The sequence below is a fragment of the Porites lutea genome, chromosome 5, assembly GCF_958299795.1.
Source record: "Porites lutea chromosome 5, jaPorLute2.1, whole genome shotgun sequence".
Classification (NCBI taxonomy): Eukaryota; Metazoa; Cnidaria; class Anthozoa; order Scleractinia; family Poritidae; genus Porites; species Porites lutea.
The window spans coordinates 42,106,098-42,123,260 of NC_133205.1; the positions used below are offsets into that span (position 1 = coordinate 42,106,098).

General features: G+C 37.5%; 1 protein-coding gene and 1 long non-coding RNA gene across 3 annotated transcripts; one reads left to right on the forward strand and one right to left on the reverse strand.

Moving 5' to 3' along the window:
* Window positions 1–439: 439 nt before the first annotated feature.
* Window positions 440–15,614, reverse strand: LOC140937784 (collagen triple helix repeat-containing protein 1-like). Of its 2 annotated transcripts, none has more exons than XM_073387357.1 (4): window positions 15,501–15,521; window positions 14,355–14,493; window positions 13,553–13,885; window positions 440–1,055 (listed from the first exon to the last, which is right to left on the reverse strand). In XM_073387357.1, the coding sequence occupies exons 2-4, from the start codon at window positions 14,436–14,438 to the stop codon at window positions 702–704; spliced, it is 771 nt and encodes a 256-aa protein (XP_073243458.1). In that variant the 5' UTR covers window positions 14,439–14,493; window positions 15,501–15,521; the 3' UTR covers window positions 440–701. The 2 variants fall into 2 exon arrangements, with proteins under 2 accessions (XP_073243458.1, XP_073243457.1); XM_073387356.1 differs by lacking the exon at window positions 15,501–15,521 and adding an exon at window positions 15,526–15,614 and having other exon boundaries at window positions 441–1,055.
* On the forward strand, window positions 6,821–8,215 carry LOC140937785 (uncharacterized). The gene is made up of 2 exons (XR_012165518.1): window positions 6,821–6,955; window positions 7,580–8,215. It is a non-coding gene; the product is annotated as an uncharacterized lncRNA (long non-coding RNA).
* Window positions 15,615–17,163: the final 1,549 nt, after the last annotated feature.

Genomic DNA, 17,163 nt, shown 5'->3' on the forward strand with positions numbered 1-17,163 from the left:
GTCAGGAGGGAAAGAAGTATGGTTATCTAGTGAATGGATCAAAGAGCTGACCGTGTAAGAAAAATGAGAACAGGAGCTTGGCGTGAAGGTTGGAACGAAAATAAAAACGACGACTTATTAGCGAGCGCTATTACCAGTTGCTAAATGGTACTGAAATGGGGAGCTTTTAACCAAAACTCTCAGGCATACAATTAGCTGTTCTTAGCTATCGCAAGTGTAAACATAATAAAATGTTCCCTCCGCGATCACTAAACTTATGAGAGTTGCCTCAAACTTCGAAAGCAACCTAAGTTAATTCCCTGCTTTTAGTCTATTGGCGGGAAATGCTGAGGTTTGGTTATATAGTTTCAGGTCAGGTGAAAACCTCTCTATTATCAAACCTTAAGAAGAACTGCTTTGAATGAGAAATAATTAAATAAGCTCAAACAGCAAACGCTTCTCTTTAGTTATACACTTTAATAAACGTCTTAATCATATGTTAATAGATCGTGCTGAAATCCTGGACTTGTGAGTTATAGTTTTTCACAATCTGAAGCACTACTGTCTAAAACTATCATAAAAATCATCAAAAGACTATCCAACCACGTAGGGGTCGAAATCACTCATTCTCTTTCAAAGTCTTTTATCTATTTTTACTTTTTGAAGTATAAGAACTTATAATAACTCATGATCCCATGAGTCATTTTAATCTAAAGTCCCTTTTAAGCTTGAGCTTTAGGAACTTCTTCAACAAATATACGGGACACTGAATTCCATCCTGTGTAGCCATCAGCGTTTCCATATGAAGCGCAGTTGCCGATCCAGAATCCCACACGCACCTTTCCTTTATGGATGTTATTACAGTGCCCCTCAATATGGCGGACGCGATGGAGATCTTTATTACCGCCCGTCGCCATGTAGACAACTCCGTCAATCGGCAGAGGAGCAGAACACTCCGCGCCATTGAAAGTGAAGTACCAACGTTTGCAGCAGCTATTGCAGCTTGTAATCCTTAGTGCACCCGTCCAGTAAACATGAAGGGCAGTATCAGAAAAGTTTTTGGTGAAAACACAGTCCTGCAAAAAACACAAAGAATTTGACAGAAAATCTATTAATGAAGAGGCTCAGTAACAGATTAATGTTTCATTACATTTAAAACCTAAATCTAGCTTAGATCTAATAGCAACTGCCTAGTGCCCAATATTGATTGTGGTCGTTGTGGATAGACAAATAAATCAGTTCATGAATGTAGAGGTCAAGGCTAACTTCACAGCTGGGAGACTGAATTTATCCTTTTTCGGAAAAAGGAACTAATAGAATCTACTGCGGTAGTCAGCCTTGCATTTTTTTAATTTTGTGCTATACAAGATTTTACTGGCGAGGAGTAGATCCACCATCATGATGATCATGCACCTTTAAGTTTTTAATTTGGCCCTCTTCGACGTACCCCGTAGAAACGGTGCCCCCGTTACTTGTCCTCCCCTCCACCTCCCAAACCCTTCATCCAGCGTTAGAGACTGTTTTCAGCTAGAACTTTGACTGTCCAGATGTCACTCTATTGGTTGCTGGAAGTCGTTGGCGCCGACCAATTCGAAACCTTAACATTCCCCGGCAAAACCCGGGCATTTGACCATTACTGGTGCCTGGGGGTGGGGAATTGAACAGCAAACCTCTGCCTCCAGTTTAACTTTTTTTAAGCTCCTGTGTCTGACAACGTATTTCACATCCTCGGTAGATGCGATCTTTCTCATAATTAGATGGAAGACTTCAAATGGTTTAAGACACATCTGTTGTAAATGAATGGCTTTTTTTACTTCAAAAGCTAAGTGTATGCTGTTTTGTTACCATGACCCTAATTTTCCTCCCTTTTTTTGTTTGAAGTTTATTAATTCATAAATACATAGCAGTTCGAAAACTGAATTGCGTAATTACGTTACAAAAATTAAATTATAGATCTAAGCATTAACTAATCTATCTTAATTAAAAGGAATAACGAAGCTGACAAGAGATGAGATGCCAAAAAAAGTTATCGAAATACAAGCTGCAAAATTTGAAAACTTTAACCTATAAGTTAGTTGCTTTAAGACATAAAAAGATAATTAAGCTATTCTTAAAAAGGTCAGTTTTAAAACGTGGCATGTTAAAAGATCGCGCACGCCTTAACTGAATAAGTAGATTCGTGCGATGCAGGTAATAACTTATAAAGATGGTGACTGTTGTCATTGACAATTGTTTGAAAAAGTGATTCACATATTTCGACATGGTGGGTTGCTATTTTCTTAAATTTCATTTCAAGAGCCTAATGATAGCTAACATTGGACATTGCTCTCTTCTGTGCAGGTTCCAATTCTTGCGTAAAATATTTAGGCAAACTGAAATGAAAGGCCGGTAGTGCATAGTCCATAATTGATCTAATACAACTAGAGTGGAAAAGCCCTAAATCAGTGCGAGTAACCTATCACTGGACGAAAAAATGGATTTACTAGGGTAGCCAAATTACAGCAAATGTGTAGCAAATACCACATTTGCACAATTTTGCGTAAGAGCAAAGACTGATATTACACTAGATTTGCTATCCGTAGCAATGACGGTAAATGCCACATTTGCACAACATTTACATCTTGGTGCAAAGATAATGGGCAGCCATGGATTTGAGGGTCATTTGCAGATGGTTCAAATGTGTAGGCAAATATGTTTCTTTGAACTATATTTGCACATTACGCAAATGATAGCGCAAATCTGCTGTTTTGCACAGCTTTTGCTTTAGATGTAAAAGCATGTAAACCTGTTATTTTCAGAACTTTTACGCGGCTTTGCAAATGTGAGCGAAGTATCTAATTTGAACAATGTTTGCTTGGGTTATCATGGGTGATCAAATTTTCATAATTAAACCAGATTGCTTTGCATAGCAAATGTAACCAAACTCTTTGTATTAAACATGTTTGCTCACGAAGCAAATGTTAGCAAACCTAAACTTTGAACAAATTTTCTAGGGTGTGCAAATTTGATCAAACACAGAATTTTGCTTGTAGCGGCAAATGTGGTCAAAAGTCAAGTTTTGAACAAAGTTGCTTAAGCAGCAAATCTGATCAAACTGTTACTATTGTACAATTTTTCGCTCAGGTAGCAAATGTAATCAAATTCTGACTTTAATTTGGTTGGCAAATGTCATCAAACCCATAAAATTGAGCATGTTTTCTCAAGTAGCAAATGCAACTTCGAAGGTTTAAACAAGTTTGCTTGGGTTGTAGCAAATGCGATAAAATTTTTAAATTATTTTTAATAATAACATGGCTCACTTCAGGTTCCTAACAAGTGGCCATAATTAATCTTGAAGTTTATAGCTTCAAACTTTAAAGTTACTGAAAGAAATTCTAGCAGTGACCTCCCATTAATGTTCAAATGATTTATTCCATAAACCAAAGTGGCTTACACATTATAACAGACTTTACAAACTACAGTATACAGCTGTACATACAGCTCTTCATATTAATTACCAATTTTACAGTTCGTTGATGTTTACTTGTCTCCACTCTATGCTCTATCAGATCATTACTAACTATTAATATTATAAGGAAATTGTTCTTCATCTAAATGTGTAAGATATTCTACATACAGCTGTAGGTGTTTCAGAGTTGCCTCAAACCTATTTCAGTTGTTAAGGTTTTTGCAACTTAGAAACAGGTTAAAAATCCTTTTACCCTTAGCTTGGACCAATATTTACTTATGACAAGACTATTTCTTACTTAAACTTTTGCATCTAAGGACAAAATCCTGTTCCAACTCAATGTAACTCTCAAGACACCCATTTTAATAAATAATTAGTATTTTTGTATTTATTGCTATTTACAGATTAAACAAAATTTGATTCTGGTGGCATTTTTTCTTTAGGCTCTATGAGAATGAAAGGCCTAATTCTTGCTACCAGTTTCCAATTTTTGCTGGTATAACAACTGGGTTATAGCATTTAGCAAACTAAGAAATAGTTTAGGTACATTGTAGCTATTCAAATTCAGATCAGACTTCTTTAACTTCATTTTTGTTGCTAATGGTTCCTGTATACTATTGGATATTCTCTTAGAGGAAGTACCAGCCGGAGCTTCTAGTACTTGCCCTGTTCTAAGAAAATTGAGGGTCATTAAAGTAATGACCAGCTGTAAGTATTCCACAGCATGTCAACATTACCATTGTCACTGTAGTTGGTCCCAATGAAAGAAGCTAATAATTATTTTAAATTCAGTATACACGTACTAGTAGTACAAAAGGTTGATCTGGCTAGCCTGCAAAATAACTACACGGCTGTCTCTCATTACTCTTTTTCTTGAGTCATGTTGCAATCCTTTGCAAAATTCCATACTAAATCATGACAAAAAGCAGGATGTGCCTAAATTTGTGTTGTTTTTTGTTCAAGCAGGTCAGTTGCAATTGCTGTAATCGGTACACATGTACTGTGAAGTGGTGCCAGCAGAACTCAAATGCCTGCAGTTAAGCAAATAGATTTAAAAGAAACATTTCTACATTAATTGGCCTTTTTAAACTGCTGACTGGTACATTACTTGCAAACAATAGCCAAAGGATTCTAATGAAAAATTTATCACATCAACCAATTTGATCTACCTGCCACCAGAATTCTCAGGACAAATCAACACCATCAGGATTTGTATTGTTTACACAGATTTATCTTTTTCTAAAAAACAGTGTCATAAACAGAGAGTGATTAAAGGATTACTGTATTTGCAGAGCTACATGTACATGTACCTGTAAGTATGACCAGTCATAAATAATCTGGAATTTTTTTAAGAGCATTGGATTAACTTATATTTCCTTATCACAAAGCAAATTCAGGAGCATTATCTGGTGCCTCCTGCTCTGAGGAGAAGCCATTCCTCCTTTCTATTGTCATTGAGTAATGACCGGATTACATGTGACTGTTTCAATTTTACTTTACTGTTCAGCTTGGCAAAGAGGTTTTTACAGGCTAAGTTGTTGACTCCTCCATGCTAGAGGCCTCCTGCAAAGCACTTTTCTCGGATTTGTCATCTCCTTGGTTGTATTGCCTTGCTCTGAAGACATGTACTCCACATTTATACAAGCTTTGAACTTACAACAATCCTTCTTCGAAATAGAGGTTGACTGGAAAAGGGTTGTCTCTTTAGCTTTTTCTGCAACAAACAGAAATTATACATAATTGAGACCATTAATATTGAAACTAAAGCTGTAGATGGTTGTCATGAAAAATACTATTGTCCTTTTCTGTCTAAATATTCTAGCCTTTTATAGCATAAAGGTTGCTATTAGATATTACATGTATTATTACTGGCTGCAGTCACAGTAGGTGACTAAACTTACTTATTTCCTGAGTTAACTGATATCAAAATTAACTAGTTTAAACAAATTGCTGGCTCGTAACTTTCATGTCTCAAATCTAACCCCAACCGGTCATCATAATCCTGATTACACTGTACCTGTTAAAACTAAGACCTTCTTTGAGCAAAAAACAAAATGAAAAAATGAATGCGAGAAACCCTTTTGTAACAAGACAATTGACTCCAGGTAAATCATTGTATTAATTTTATAGTGAGTGTCCCACTACATCACTACCATAACAACATTGTTGACATATTACTTAAAACTTCATGGACCTGCTTCTTCTGCAATATTGCCATCACTTACAGTGTATCTTGGGAACAAAAGTTTAATTATACTATAATTGCCTCATATGAGGGAATCCAAGGTAGTTTTAGATTCTGGATTCCACGCTGCGGATTCCAGAACCTTTTTCAGTGGATTACTTGGTTTCTGGATTCCAATTGTTTGACCTGTATTTCAGGTTTCAAAGCTCAGAATTTAGGATTCCACAACAAAAATTGCCCAAATTCTGGATTCCATAAGCAAAAATTTCCCGGATTCCAGAATCCCTAATCGGATGAATTTCAGGCCATTACATAGGGTGATCATAAAAAAAAAATCAGTGAAAGCAGGGTACCATGATCTCAATTCTAGCTACTCTATGTTTTCAGCACCATGGCAGTCATTGCCTTTACTCCCCTTTTAAATTTTGGAAAAGCCTTTGGAGAAAGTAGGCACTAGAGGATAAGGTTATTTTTGGCCTTAGCGGGGAATTAACACTTGCTTCAATTCTTATTAAATTTCCAAGACCATTTATCTGAAGAGAACAACCAAATAAAAGATTACAGTATTTTTTAAAACAACAGGACAAATAAAGTTTCAGGAGTAGGCCAGGGGTGAGTCCTTGTTGATTACTGAGTATTGGGAATGCAAATGTAGGTATTCTCAAATAGCATCATTAATGGCTTAACAGTAACAATGAACTTTCTTATACTTACTGAGCATTTCTTTTACTCCCGATTAGTTGCTCCCTCAGCATTTGTTTGTCCTTGCATTTCTCCTGCCTCTTCTTAGTTTTACAATGTCTGCTAACAGCATCTATGTACTAAGTACTAACGGCTGCTTTTCTTGGATCCACTCGTTACTACTTGATCGTCGCCGATGGAGCTATCTAGATGTCTTTCATGGTGTGCATAAGTGCAATTTCCTTTTCGTCGAACGGTCTATAAGTATGCAGTTCCCTCGAGGTCGAGCGATTATTTTATAAGTTCTTCGAGGACACATTCGTGCGATAAATTCGAACAAATAAGACTGGCCGATTCCTCCATACTCGACAGTCAACCCCACAGAGAAGGAAAATTCGAAAACTCTTGATAAATATGGCGTTAAACGTATGAAGTAAAAGCTGATGGCAAATCGATGGCAATGGAACGTGGTAACGGTCGACGAAATTTGGATTTCAATTGTTGTGCCTCGTTCTCGAACGCTTATGCAGACTGACGCAGACCAGCACCATTGAGGCGCAAGTGCTTGGGAAATCGGGCGCGCGGTCTTTTGGCGATTTGGCGGGAGGAAGAGATTGCCTATGTTGCTGGATTTTTTCTCAAGGATATTCGAAATTTAAAAGGTAAAGTCGATGTATTTTGCTTTGTATATCGTGCTTCTACTGCCACATCTATGTTATAACCGGGAATAAACTACATTTGCATCCATACATGAATGTGCACGCGTGTCGCGTGCGTATGATAGTGATCCAGCTGAAAAAAGCCTTGTTGAAAAATTTAAGTGGTGTTAAGTCAGCAAAATATGTAGTTATGCAATGTTAAAATGCTAATTTATTGGTATTTGGCAGAAGTAGCTCAATATTAATTGCTTGAGTAATTTATACTTCCTCTGGCGCTATATTGACATATTGAGCGTAATACCCGTACATGTACCATTGATTTTGACAGGGGTAGGGTGGAGCCTTTATTTTATATGCGTTACTGTCATTTTTTTCTGTTTTGTTTTGTCATGTTTTCATATACAAGGTTGTTTTGTTTATAATAATTTATAATGATACAGCTGTACAATGTAAGCTGAGTCCAAAGGTCAAAAATGCTAAAATGTGCCACATGTGTATTTATAATGTCCTTAAAGATAATGGCAACACAAATAACACAATTCATTTAATTTCACAATATTTTCAATAAAGGTAGAATTACCAGTTATTTTTAGTGGGTTTAGTGACTTTTTTGTACGTTTGTTTCAGATTTTTCCTGGAGTGGTACAGGAGTTATTTCCAATGTTCTTGAAATTGAGTTGCATCACCTGAACTCTCCAAAAGATAAAGAGGTCAATGAAATACAGGTTCAACATGGAGAAGCTGTTTGTGGTCTGTGCATGAAGAAATGCTACAGGGGTATTCCAGTCGGTGTCAATTTATTTACAGTAATCATTTTTCCTCTTCACAAGATAACAGAAGTGAAGCTTATATACTGAATGCTCCCATCCATCAATACCCCATCTGTTTGGGGTAAATGTCACAACAAAGAAACCTCACGTGTACTTCCTTGTGTTATATTTTTAGCATCTTTACAATATTATTTTTCTTGTACTTTGTGCCATGCCCTGCTAAGTAAATCCATGTCCCTTTCACAGTGTTCTGCAGGGAACATAATGTACTGAAATTGTGTGAAGCTATAGAACATTTGCACTCGTAGAGGTTTCCCCACAGAGAAGAGAGTGACAGCATTATTCTTACAGAGGTAAACAATATGTACCACCCAATGCTCATTGATTTTCGAAAGGCTATCTTGCTATCGGATGCCCCTTCAAAACAGCAGTCCATCACTGCTCACTAGCACTGACATATAGATTCAGAAATATGCCTCAGATATTATGTTTTCACTTGGCATTAATAAGTCATGGCAAAAGTTAGTGGCAGAGTGAAAGTAGAAAGACATTTTGTGGAAGGGCAAAGAAAATGCCTTCAGACAGATCCAAAGTTGAGATTTACTGTTTCATGTCTTCTGTCACTGCTCAAAACAAATTTTTAGCTAGAACCTTTTTTCTGTCAAGCAAATATAGAATATCATATTCCTATTTAAAAAGGAAAATCAAAAAGTTATCTTACTGTGTGAATTCCTTTACTAAATAAATCTATGAAAATTCGACTCATTTAGTGAAAAGGGTATAAAAATATTGAAGGTGTAAACCCCGTTGGTCTAAGAAGTTTAGGTTTACGTGAAGAAATGCACCATGTTATTGTTGTTGAGTGAAGGCTGATATAAATCTCGCCAGTCTGTTTGAGCAGTTTAAAAAGACAAATCATATTGAACTCAAAATCAGGGTTGTAAAGAGCAGCAAAGAAATTATTCGTTCATGTCTGTGCTGAGTTTCTATTCACAAATTATATGAAATACAAAGCAATTTCACCATTTGTTGTAGTATTGGCTGTTGGGCTTTCAAAATGTGGTTATTTTTAGGAGGCTCACCATCAAGATAGCGGTAAGAACAAAATTGTCAGTTTTGATGTGAAGTTCCTTGAATAAATGGCCATGAGGAAATTGTGTACAAGTGAATAATCTCAACCCTGACTTTGATATGCACAGCACTTTTTTTTTTGGACCAAATTTAAGGTACTGTGGGTGGCCTTGTTATTGTTAGCTTTTTAATAATAATATTATGATGTAGAAAAAATACAGTAAATTAATGATCTGACTACTGGACCTTTGTTCAGTAGATTTGTTGTGGTGTATTTACTTTATGTAAAGGGGAGGTAGTGTGGGCCCTCTGTAACTGTATACAACAGTTACTGTGTCATTTTGAATTTTTAGTTTTAGTAATTGGAGATCCCTGCCCATTGTGCGACCCTAGGCTTTACTATTATCAAATGACAGAAGAGGAATGCAACACATGCCCAGGTTATGTACCATTGACTCACTTCGAAGTGGTTATGTGATTTAGAATTGGACCGAAAAAAAGACCGGGGCCCAGTTGTTCCAAAGACCGATTAGCACTAACCCAGGGTTAGATTTTAACCCCGCGTTTCTTTTTTCTTTTAATCAAAAGCATTTTGTCAGATAATTTTCTCTTTTCTTTTTTAAGTATCAAATCACCAAATTGTATGCAAAAGGAATTATTCAAATGAATTTGTTTTTAAAACTTTCATATCTGAATTCATTTTTCGTACTAACCTTGGCTAATCTTAACCCAGCTTTGAACAACCCAGCCTGGAAGGATAAATGCTGCATGTTAATTTGTTTCACCGCCTTAGTTTTTTCTTTATAGCTTTAAACTTTTCATGATCCAAGGCCAACTTAGAGCTCTTGTAACCCAGTAGTGGTCTGTTCATTTTTTATGGGGGGGGGGGAGGCTTTGTTGGGTGGGATTTGACCGATAGCTCCTGTATATGAAGACCCTCTCTTCATCAGAATTTTTTTTGGGAAGCCACAACCCGGCTCCTTGTATCCCAAGATCAAATCACCAGGATTCAGGTGAATTATAGTCAGCAAAAATGCTATGACTTTTTTGGATTGAATGGGTAGTACTTAATGAACAGTAAAATTCAAAATCAACATTAAAATCAGTGAAACTCAAACTCAGGGTTGCAAACAACAGAGTAAGAAAAATTAGCCTTTCATAAATTTGTTGGCTGAGTTAATTTTCAAATAAAATTGTGAGCAGTTTCACCATACTTTGTTGTAGTATTGGCTGTTGGGTTTTCAAAATGTGGTCATTTTTAGGAAGCCTACCATCGAGATGCGGTCATCTCTAGGTGGGCAGTCAAAACTACAACAAATACCGGTTAAAGTTAAATTGTTGGTTTTAATTTGAATTAAGTTTGTTGGTTAAATGACCATGAGGAAATTATATACAAGTGAATAATCACAACCCTGAGTTTGAAATCCACAAAACTTTTTATTTTGGACCAAATTTGATTTTTTAGTATGATGTACAAAAAATACAGTAAATGATCTGACCACTGGACCTTTGTCCAGTAGATTTGTTGTTGTGTATTTACTTGTATAATAAAGGGGAGGTAGTGTGGGCCCTCGATCTGTACGGTATAGAACAGTTACTGTATGATTTTGAATTTCTAGTTTTAGTACTCGGACATCCTTGCCCGTTGTACGACCCTAGGCTTTATTATTATCAAATGACGGAAGAGGAATGCAACACATTCCCAGGTTGTGTATCATTGACTCACTTCAAAGTGGTTATGTGATTTAGAATTATTGGACCCTAAAAAAGACCGGGGCCCAGTTGTTCCAAAGACCGATTAGCACTAACCCAGGGTTAGATTTTAACCCGCGTTTTTTTTTTTTCCTTTTAATCAAAGGCATTTTGTCAGATAATTTGTTCTTTTCTTTTTTACGTATCCAGTCACCAAATTGTAGACAAAAGGAATTCAAATCAATTTGTTTTTGAAACTTTCATATCTGAGTTCATATTTCGTACGAACCTTGGGTTATCTTAACCCAGCTTTGAGCAACCAAGCCTGGAAGGATAAATGCTGCATGTTAATTTGTTTCACCGCCTTAGTTTTTTCTTTATGGCTTTAAACTTTTCATGATCCAAGGCCAACTCAGATCAGCTCCTGTAACCCAATAGGGGTCTGTTCATTTTTTATGGGGGGGGGGGGGGGGAGGCTTTGTCGGGTGGGATTTGACCGATAGCTCCTGTATATAAAGACCCTCTCTTTATCAGAATTTTTTTGGGAAGCCACAAGCCCGCTCCTTGTATCCCAAGATCAAATAACCAGGATTCAGGTGAATTTTAGCCAGCAAAAATGCTATGACTTTTTCGGATTGAATGGGTAGTACTTAATGAACAGTAAAAGTCAAAATCAACAAAAAAATCAGTGAAACCCAAACTCAGGGTTGCAAACAACAGAGTAAGAAAAATTAGCCTTTCATAAATTTGTTGGCTGAGTTAATTTTCAAATAAAATTGTGAGCAGTTTCACCATATTTTGTTGTAGTATTGGCTGTTGGGTTTTCAAAATGTGGTCATTTTTAGGAAGCCTACCATCGAGATGCGGTCATCTCTAGGTGGGCAGTCAAAACTACAACAAATACCGGTTAAAGTTAAATTGTTGGTTTTAATTTGAATTAAGTTTGTTGGTTAAATGACCATGAGGAAATTATATACAAGTGAATAATCACAACCCTGAGTTTGAAATCCACAGAACGTTTTATTTTGGACCAAATTTAATTCGTTCTGTAAAAAGACTAACAGAAGAAATTTGTGACTGTAAAATTGTCAAAAAAAGTAACTGGTTTCTGATTACTTTATATTAAAATGATAGTGCATATAAAACAGTTAACAGGAAAGATGCATGTAGGGGGTTGGACCTCTGGGCGGAGTCTCACAGCGTGTACAAAATTTTATTGTAACAATGTAATGTTACAGTTGAGATTGGAAATTTACTTTAGTCACAAAACGAATCAAACATATAGGAAATGTCACATGCACATCACCTTTGACAGTCAGCAAATGTTATGCCGTTCACTATATTTGCTCCCCTTGCAAATATGGATAATTATGAACAAATGTTCAAATTTATGATACAGCCAAATGTGTAGAAATTTATTGTTTTTGCTCTTAAGGCAAATACGAGTAAACCACATGCAAAAGTGTTCTTTTGGTATCCTGGAAAAACAAGAGCAAACACCAGTGCAAATTAGGGGTTTTGCAATATTTTTGCCTGCATTTGAAGTACAGTGAAAACTGTCATTTTTGCAAAGGATGTAAATTTGAGTAAATTGGTAGAAATGTTGAAGATTTGCCCATGCTGCAAATATGTATCAAATTTGTATCAAACCATTACATTTACTTGACTTTTGCGTATCAATACCTATCTAGCAAATATATGTATTTGCCCACACTTTAGCCGACAGCGCAAATGTAATGCAAATTTGGAGCTCCAAATTTACCACATATTTGCACCTTTCGCAAACATTAGTAAATCCGTTTTTTCGTCCAGTTATTAGCTCTCTTAAGTTGTACCAAAAAATATATAATCTCTTGGAGCCATTCTTAACAGTTTCATTAATATAGATATTCCAGGTCGAATCAATGGAAATATTGAGACCCAATAACTTTACACTGTCTACGGCTTCTAAAGCATCGCCGTTAATGAGAATGGGCTCAAATTCTTGCTGGGATTTTGTAAAGGATATTCGCATTTCTGGACTCTGTTTTTGACCATTGCACTACTCTATCTTTAGCACGTTGGGCGTTGCTAATGATAAGTTCCCCTTTCGCGACTGTTTCAGAGATAGTGGTATCATCTACATATTTCCATAAGCGTGCATTTTTGACAACAACGTCGTTAATCATAATCAAAAAAAGCCAAGGCCCTAATTTGGTTCCTTCAGGGGACAGGTTCCCGTTCAGATACATCATAAAGTTCACCAAGTTTGATCAATACAAAGTATATTATCATGACCGGAAGGTAAAAGCCCGACTTACTTTTAGACGTCCGAAACATTTACCTTTCTTCCAAACAACATATAATCTTCAAAATATTTCTTCTTTGGGAGAGTCATTTGACTACTACATTAGGCCGTAATGTATAAGGAGAACTTCCCTTTCCTCCGCAAAGGCCTCTCTGTATCGTAGGGAAGCTGGGGAGAGAGAAAAAGGAAGCGCGCGGGGGACAATGGGATACCCAGCGGGGGCCTTTGCGGAGGAAAGAAGGAGAATTTGATCAGGCGTGCCTTAAAAAGTTCAAATGCCCAGGGGTAGGCGGGGCGGGCCTTAGTGGATGTTGAAGTTTTGAATTCAACAACAACAACAACTACAAGCTTTATTTGCAGAACCATACAAGTACATACTAGTATTGCAAAAGCTATTTATTATTAAGGTTCAAGAATATGATCTAAATTTAATCACAGTAAAATTAAGCCACCTTGTCCATAATTCGTCGCGTCACGATATATATATATATATATATATTTTTTTTTTTTCAAGTTTTATTTTGATAATGACCAATGGTGAATACCATTGACAATACTGGAAAGAGTACCTTACGCGCTCGAAATTCTGCCGACAGAATTCAGTATACAAGCCTACGTGTGTAACTAGGCTGCTATATGGAGAATGTCGCTTTATAATGAGTGCGCGGCCAGAAGCCTTTAGATATTCGTTGGTATGCAAAAGGCCTTTTGGAAAATGGCTGCTGCATGCTCTGTGTTGTGTATAATTTTACGCAAATCAATCGCAAATGCACGACTTACCTTGATGAGACCATTGTCCTTTCCATCATTTACGTTTTTCCAGACACATTCTTTCCAGTTCTTAAACGGCATCGGGCTAAGTTCCCATTTTTGACCGGGAGGACCCTGGGCTCCAGGTTCTCCTTTAGCCCCTTCCTCTCCCTTTACACCAGCAGGTCCCTTATCACCAGGAGGTCCCTGAGGTCCAGTCTTCCCCTGCAATCCTTGATCACCTTCAGCTCCATCACGGCCATCACGTCCGTCACGTCCGTCGCGGCCTGGTGCACCAGGAGTACCATGCTTGCCGGGCATGCCGGGAATGCCACAACCACCATAGCAAAACGATGGAGATTGCTAGTTTCAAACAAGAAAATAGTAAAAATTATAAAAAATATATCTTGTTATTCTTCGACTGATTGATCAAAAAACTGAAAGGCATAAATGCTGGTATGTGTACTTTTAGTAGAAACAGCTCGAGCTTTCCGCATATAAGAAAAATGCTTGTACAATGGGCTAATTTTTATCTGAAAATTTCAGTTTCCTAAGATCTCAGATTCAGAAAAGGCGGCATTTTTTTCATTTTCATGTGTTCGCTTCTCCTGCCTGCTTCTTAAATAGGTGTTATCTTCACTTCTCCACCATCACGTCTTTCTTCAGTCAAATGTCAGTGGAGTGGCGTCCTGAGAGCTTTCCGCATGTTGCTCGAGATTTCCCCAAAAAAATCCCTTACTTTCTCAAAAACTTGCTCCAAATTTCCTCAAAGAAAGTCAAAAGTTTCTTTTTGTAGCGAAAGTTGCTCAAAAGTTGTTTAAAAAAATTGTACCGTGGTTTGTGCGGACTGTTTGTTGCCGCTAGTTGCCGTTACAGAAGTCATCATGGCCAGCAGTAACATTAATAAACTTAGCATGATGATCAGTTCGACCAGTTCACTTGACGAGATCTATCAAAAGCTCCTCAGCTGCCTGTGGAAAAGAGGATGATGCACTTTAGCCTGGAACTTTCAGGCACTACTCCCCCCCCCCCCCCCCCCCCCACTCCACCTCCACAAACATCAGTTATTGTTGCTTAGTGTTCATTGCAATCACCAATCAGTTTTGTGGTCCGAAAATATTTACTTAACTTGAATAAAACAAAGTTGAAATAATAAGATGAACTTTTAACCCTTGGTGAATAATTCTTCAAAAGGGATATAGCTGTGCACGTGCGTAATACGAAGCACGGGGGAGTGTTAAAAAGAATTTTAAATCAGCTTAAGTACTTAGCACCTTATTTAAACACGCAATTCAAATTTCAGTTTTTAGGGAACAGAAACAGTGCACGTAATCTGGAGTCACTCAGTGTGTCGTAATAATAATGCGCAAGTGTTCGTCGTAAAACTTTGATTACTAAATTTGGCTACTTTCATCGTTATTACCACATGCGAGTAATCTTTGCTACATACAATAGCAAGCATTTGCATTGCAGTAACACGCAGACTGAATGTAAAAATCTCTAGAAAACTAGATATGAGCCTCTGTATGGTATTTCCGACGAAATCGAAGTCGCGACGATCACCATTGATGAAGAGACCATCTTAGAGATTAAAGCGACGATCGCATTGCCATTTCAGTTAAGTTTGACAATATTTGTTGTGCATGGAAAAAGTGCACTGCGCGTTCAGATGTTTTTTTTGTTGTTGTTGTTTCGCTTATTTTCTCGTTTACCTCGTCGCAGTGGTTGAATGGAGTTCGTTGGCAGCGTTACCTTGCGCAAACCATGCAATTCTTGATATGCGACGATTTCCCCAGAAAAACCAACGATTTGATGGAAAACGCCTGACGAAACCCACGTCCGTGGGTACCCACACAGAAGCTCAGATCTGTGAATTATTTTTGCGCTTTCCCTGAACTTTCTTGAGTGAATGGCTACCCAATAAGCAATAGTTTCCTGATGTTAAACAAGGAAGCCATTAACTAAAAGGAAGTCTCACCTTGGTTAAGATTAAGTAAATGTACCTTGGCAGTCTTGATCCTGTGTTCAGCTCACGTAGCTGCACCCAGCAAAACTAAAAGCGAAAGTGAAACCTGTTTCTACAAGTGCAGTGTTGCCTTGTTCTTAAAAGGTATCACGCCACACCGTTTCTCCAATATGAATGGTCAGAATCCCATCAACATAACAGATGACGTCTTTCCTTAAAGATCAACCCCTGTTGTCATGGTGATTCAAGTACTAACAAGAGAGGCTGCGTGATTGTGTGGTTGTCTCTGCATATCCCGCCATTTTCAAGATAGCGCTACCTGAGTTTACTCGATCCCTTAGATCAGCATGAATTACTAGAATGCTAGAATTCAGCGTTTTCCTCCTCTCAATTAAAATGTAGTTATCCCAGGATAGCCCTTTATTTGCAAGAAAAAACTTAATGTAAGAGGGTGTTGCAGTTAAATGACATATCTATAAAAGGACTGCTAATAAACACACAAGGATGTGCCAGAGTAAACACAGGCTGAAAGGATATGGCTTACTAAGAAGCTGAATAAGCTGTCAATAAGTGAAAAAGCTTCTAAATCCCGGAAATGATTTTCCCTTTGCCTCCCATGGACTCAAATAGCTGAAAGCGTAGAGATGGGCCGTGCTCGACAGAAAATTAGAATTGAACCCTAAAATGTGAAGCACAATACCAATCTGGGCGTGGATCAAGGTTTTGTTTTAAAACTCACAAAACCGTGAACGTCAGAAATATTACTGGAATGTTATTTTGTCCAGGAAATCCGCTTAGCTTTAAAGAATGAACTACTGACAAGGCTAAAACTTATATATTTAAAAAAGAAAAATCCGCACGTATTCGGCTCTACAGGGCATCATCAGGGTAAGAAAATACCGTCCACTACATATAATCGCACATGTCATATCCTCAGATAATTCTCGATGGGAAAAGTTTCGCAACCTAGGAGTTAATTTGTCTGTTCAAGCTAGGCTTCAATAACTCAGGTAGATTAAGGCCTGGGTCTAAATCATTTATGATTTTTATGTACAGTTTCTAAAAACTATGGTTAAAGACATCCACGAGGGACGATATATGGTAATGAAAACTAAACTTAAAAAACTTGAAAAAAGATATTTAAATTATTTGGGAAAAGTTTCGCAACGTAGGAGTTAACTTGTCTGTTCAAGCTAGGCTTCAATTATGGAATCATTAGGCCTTCGTTTTAGGTTGTGTTCTTGAAGATTAGCTCTTAGAATACTCTTCACGGCGGCATAACGGTGAGCGTCAGATGGAAAATTTCCATTTACTTTTGCGAAGATGAGAATGCAAAGCTTCCAAAGGCATTTCTGTACGAAAGCGGTGCTTACGGCGGTTCGCTAAAATTTAGAAGCCGATCAGGCATAAAAAAGACTTAACCCTAACCCTTACCCTGTTTGTAAGGCCCGGTTCAGGCGCCGAACTTTTCATGAGCCGAACCTGATACATTGAATTAAGTACAAGAAAAGTTCGGCGTCTGAATCAATTGGGAACGCCTGTTTCAATTTGGAACGGCTCGGCCGTTCTTTTCGCCTGGCCCGGCCGGGCATTTCGGCTGTGGAACGACTTTGGAACGGCTTTGATTCAGACGCCGCCGTGCTTTTCATGTCCATAACCTAATGCATAAATTATT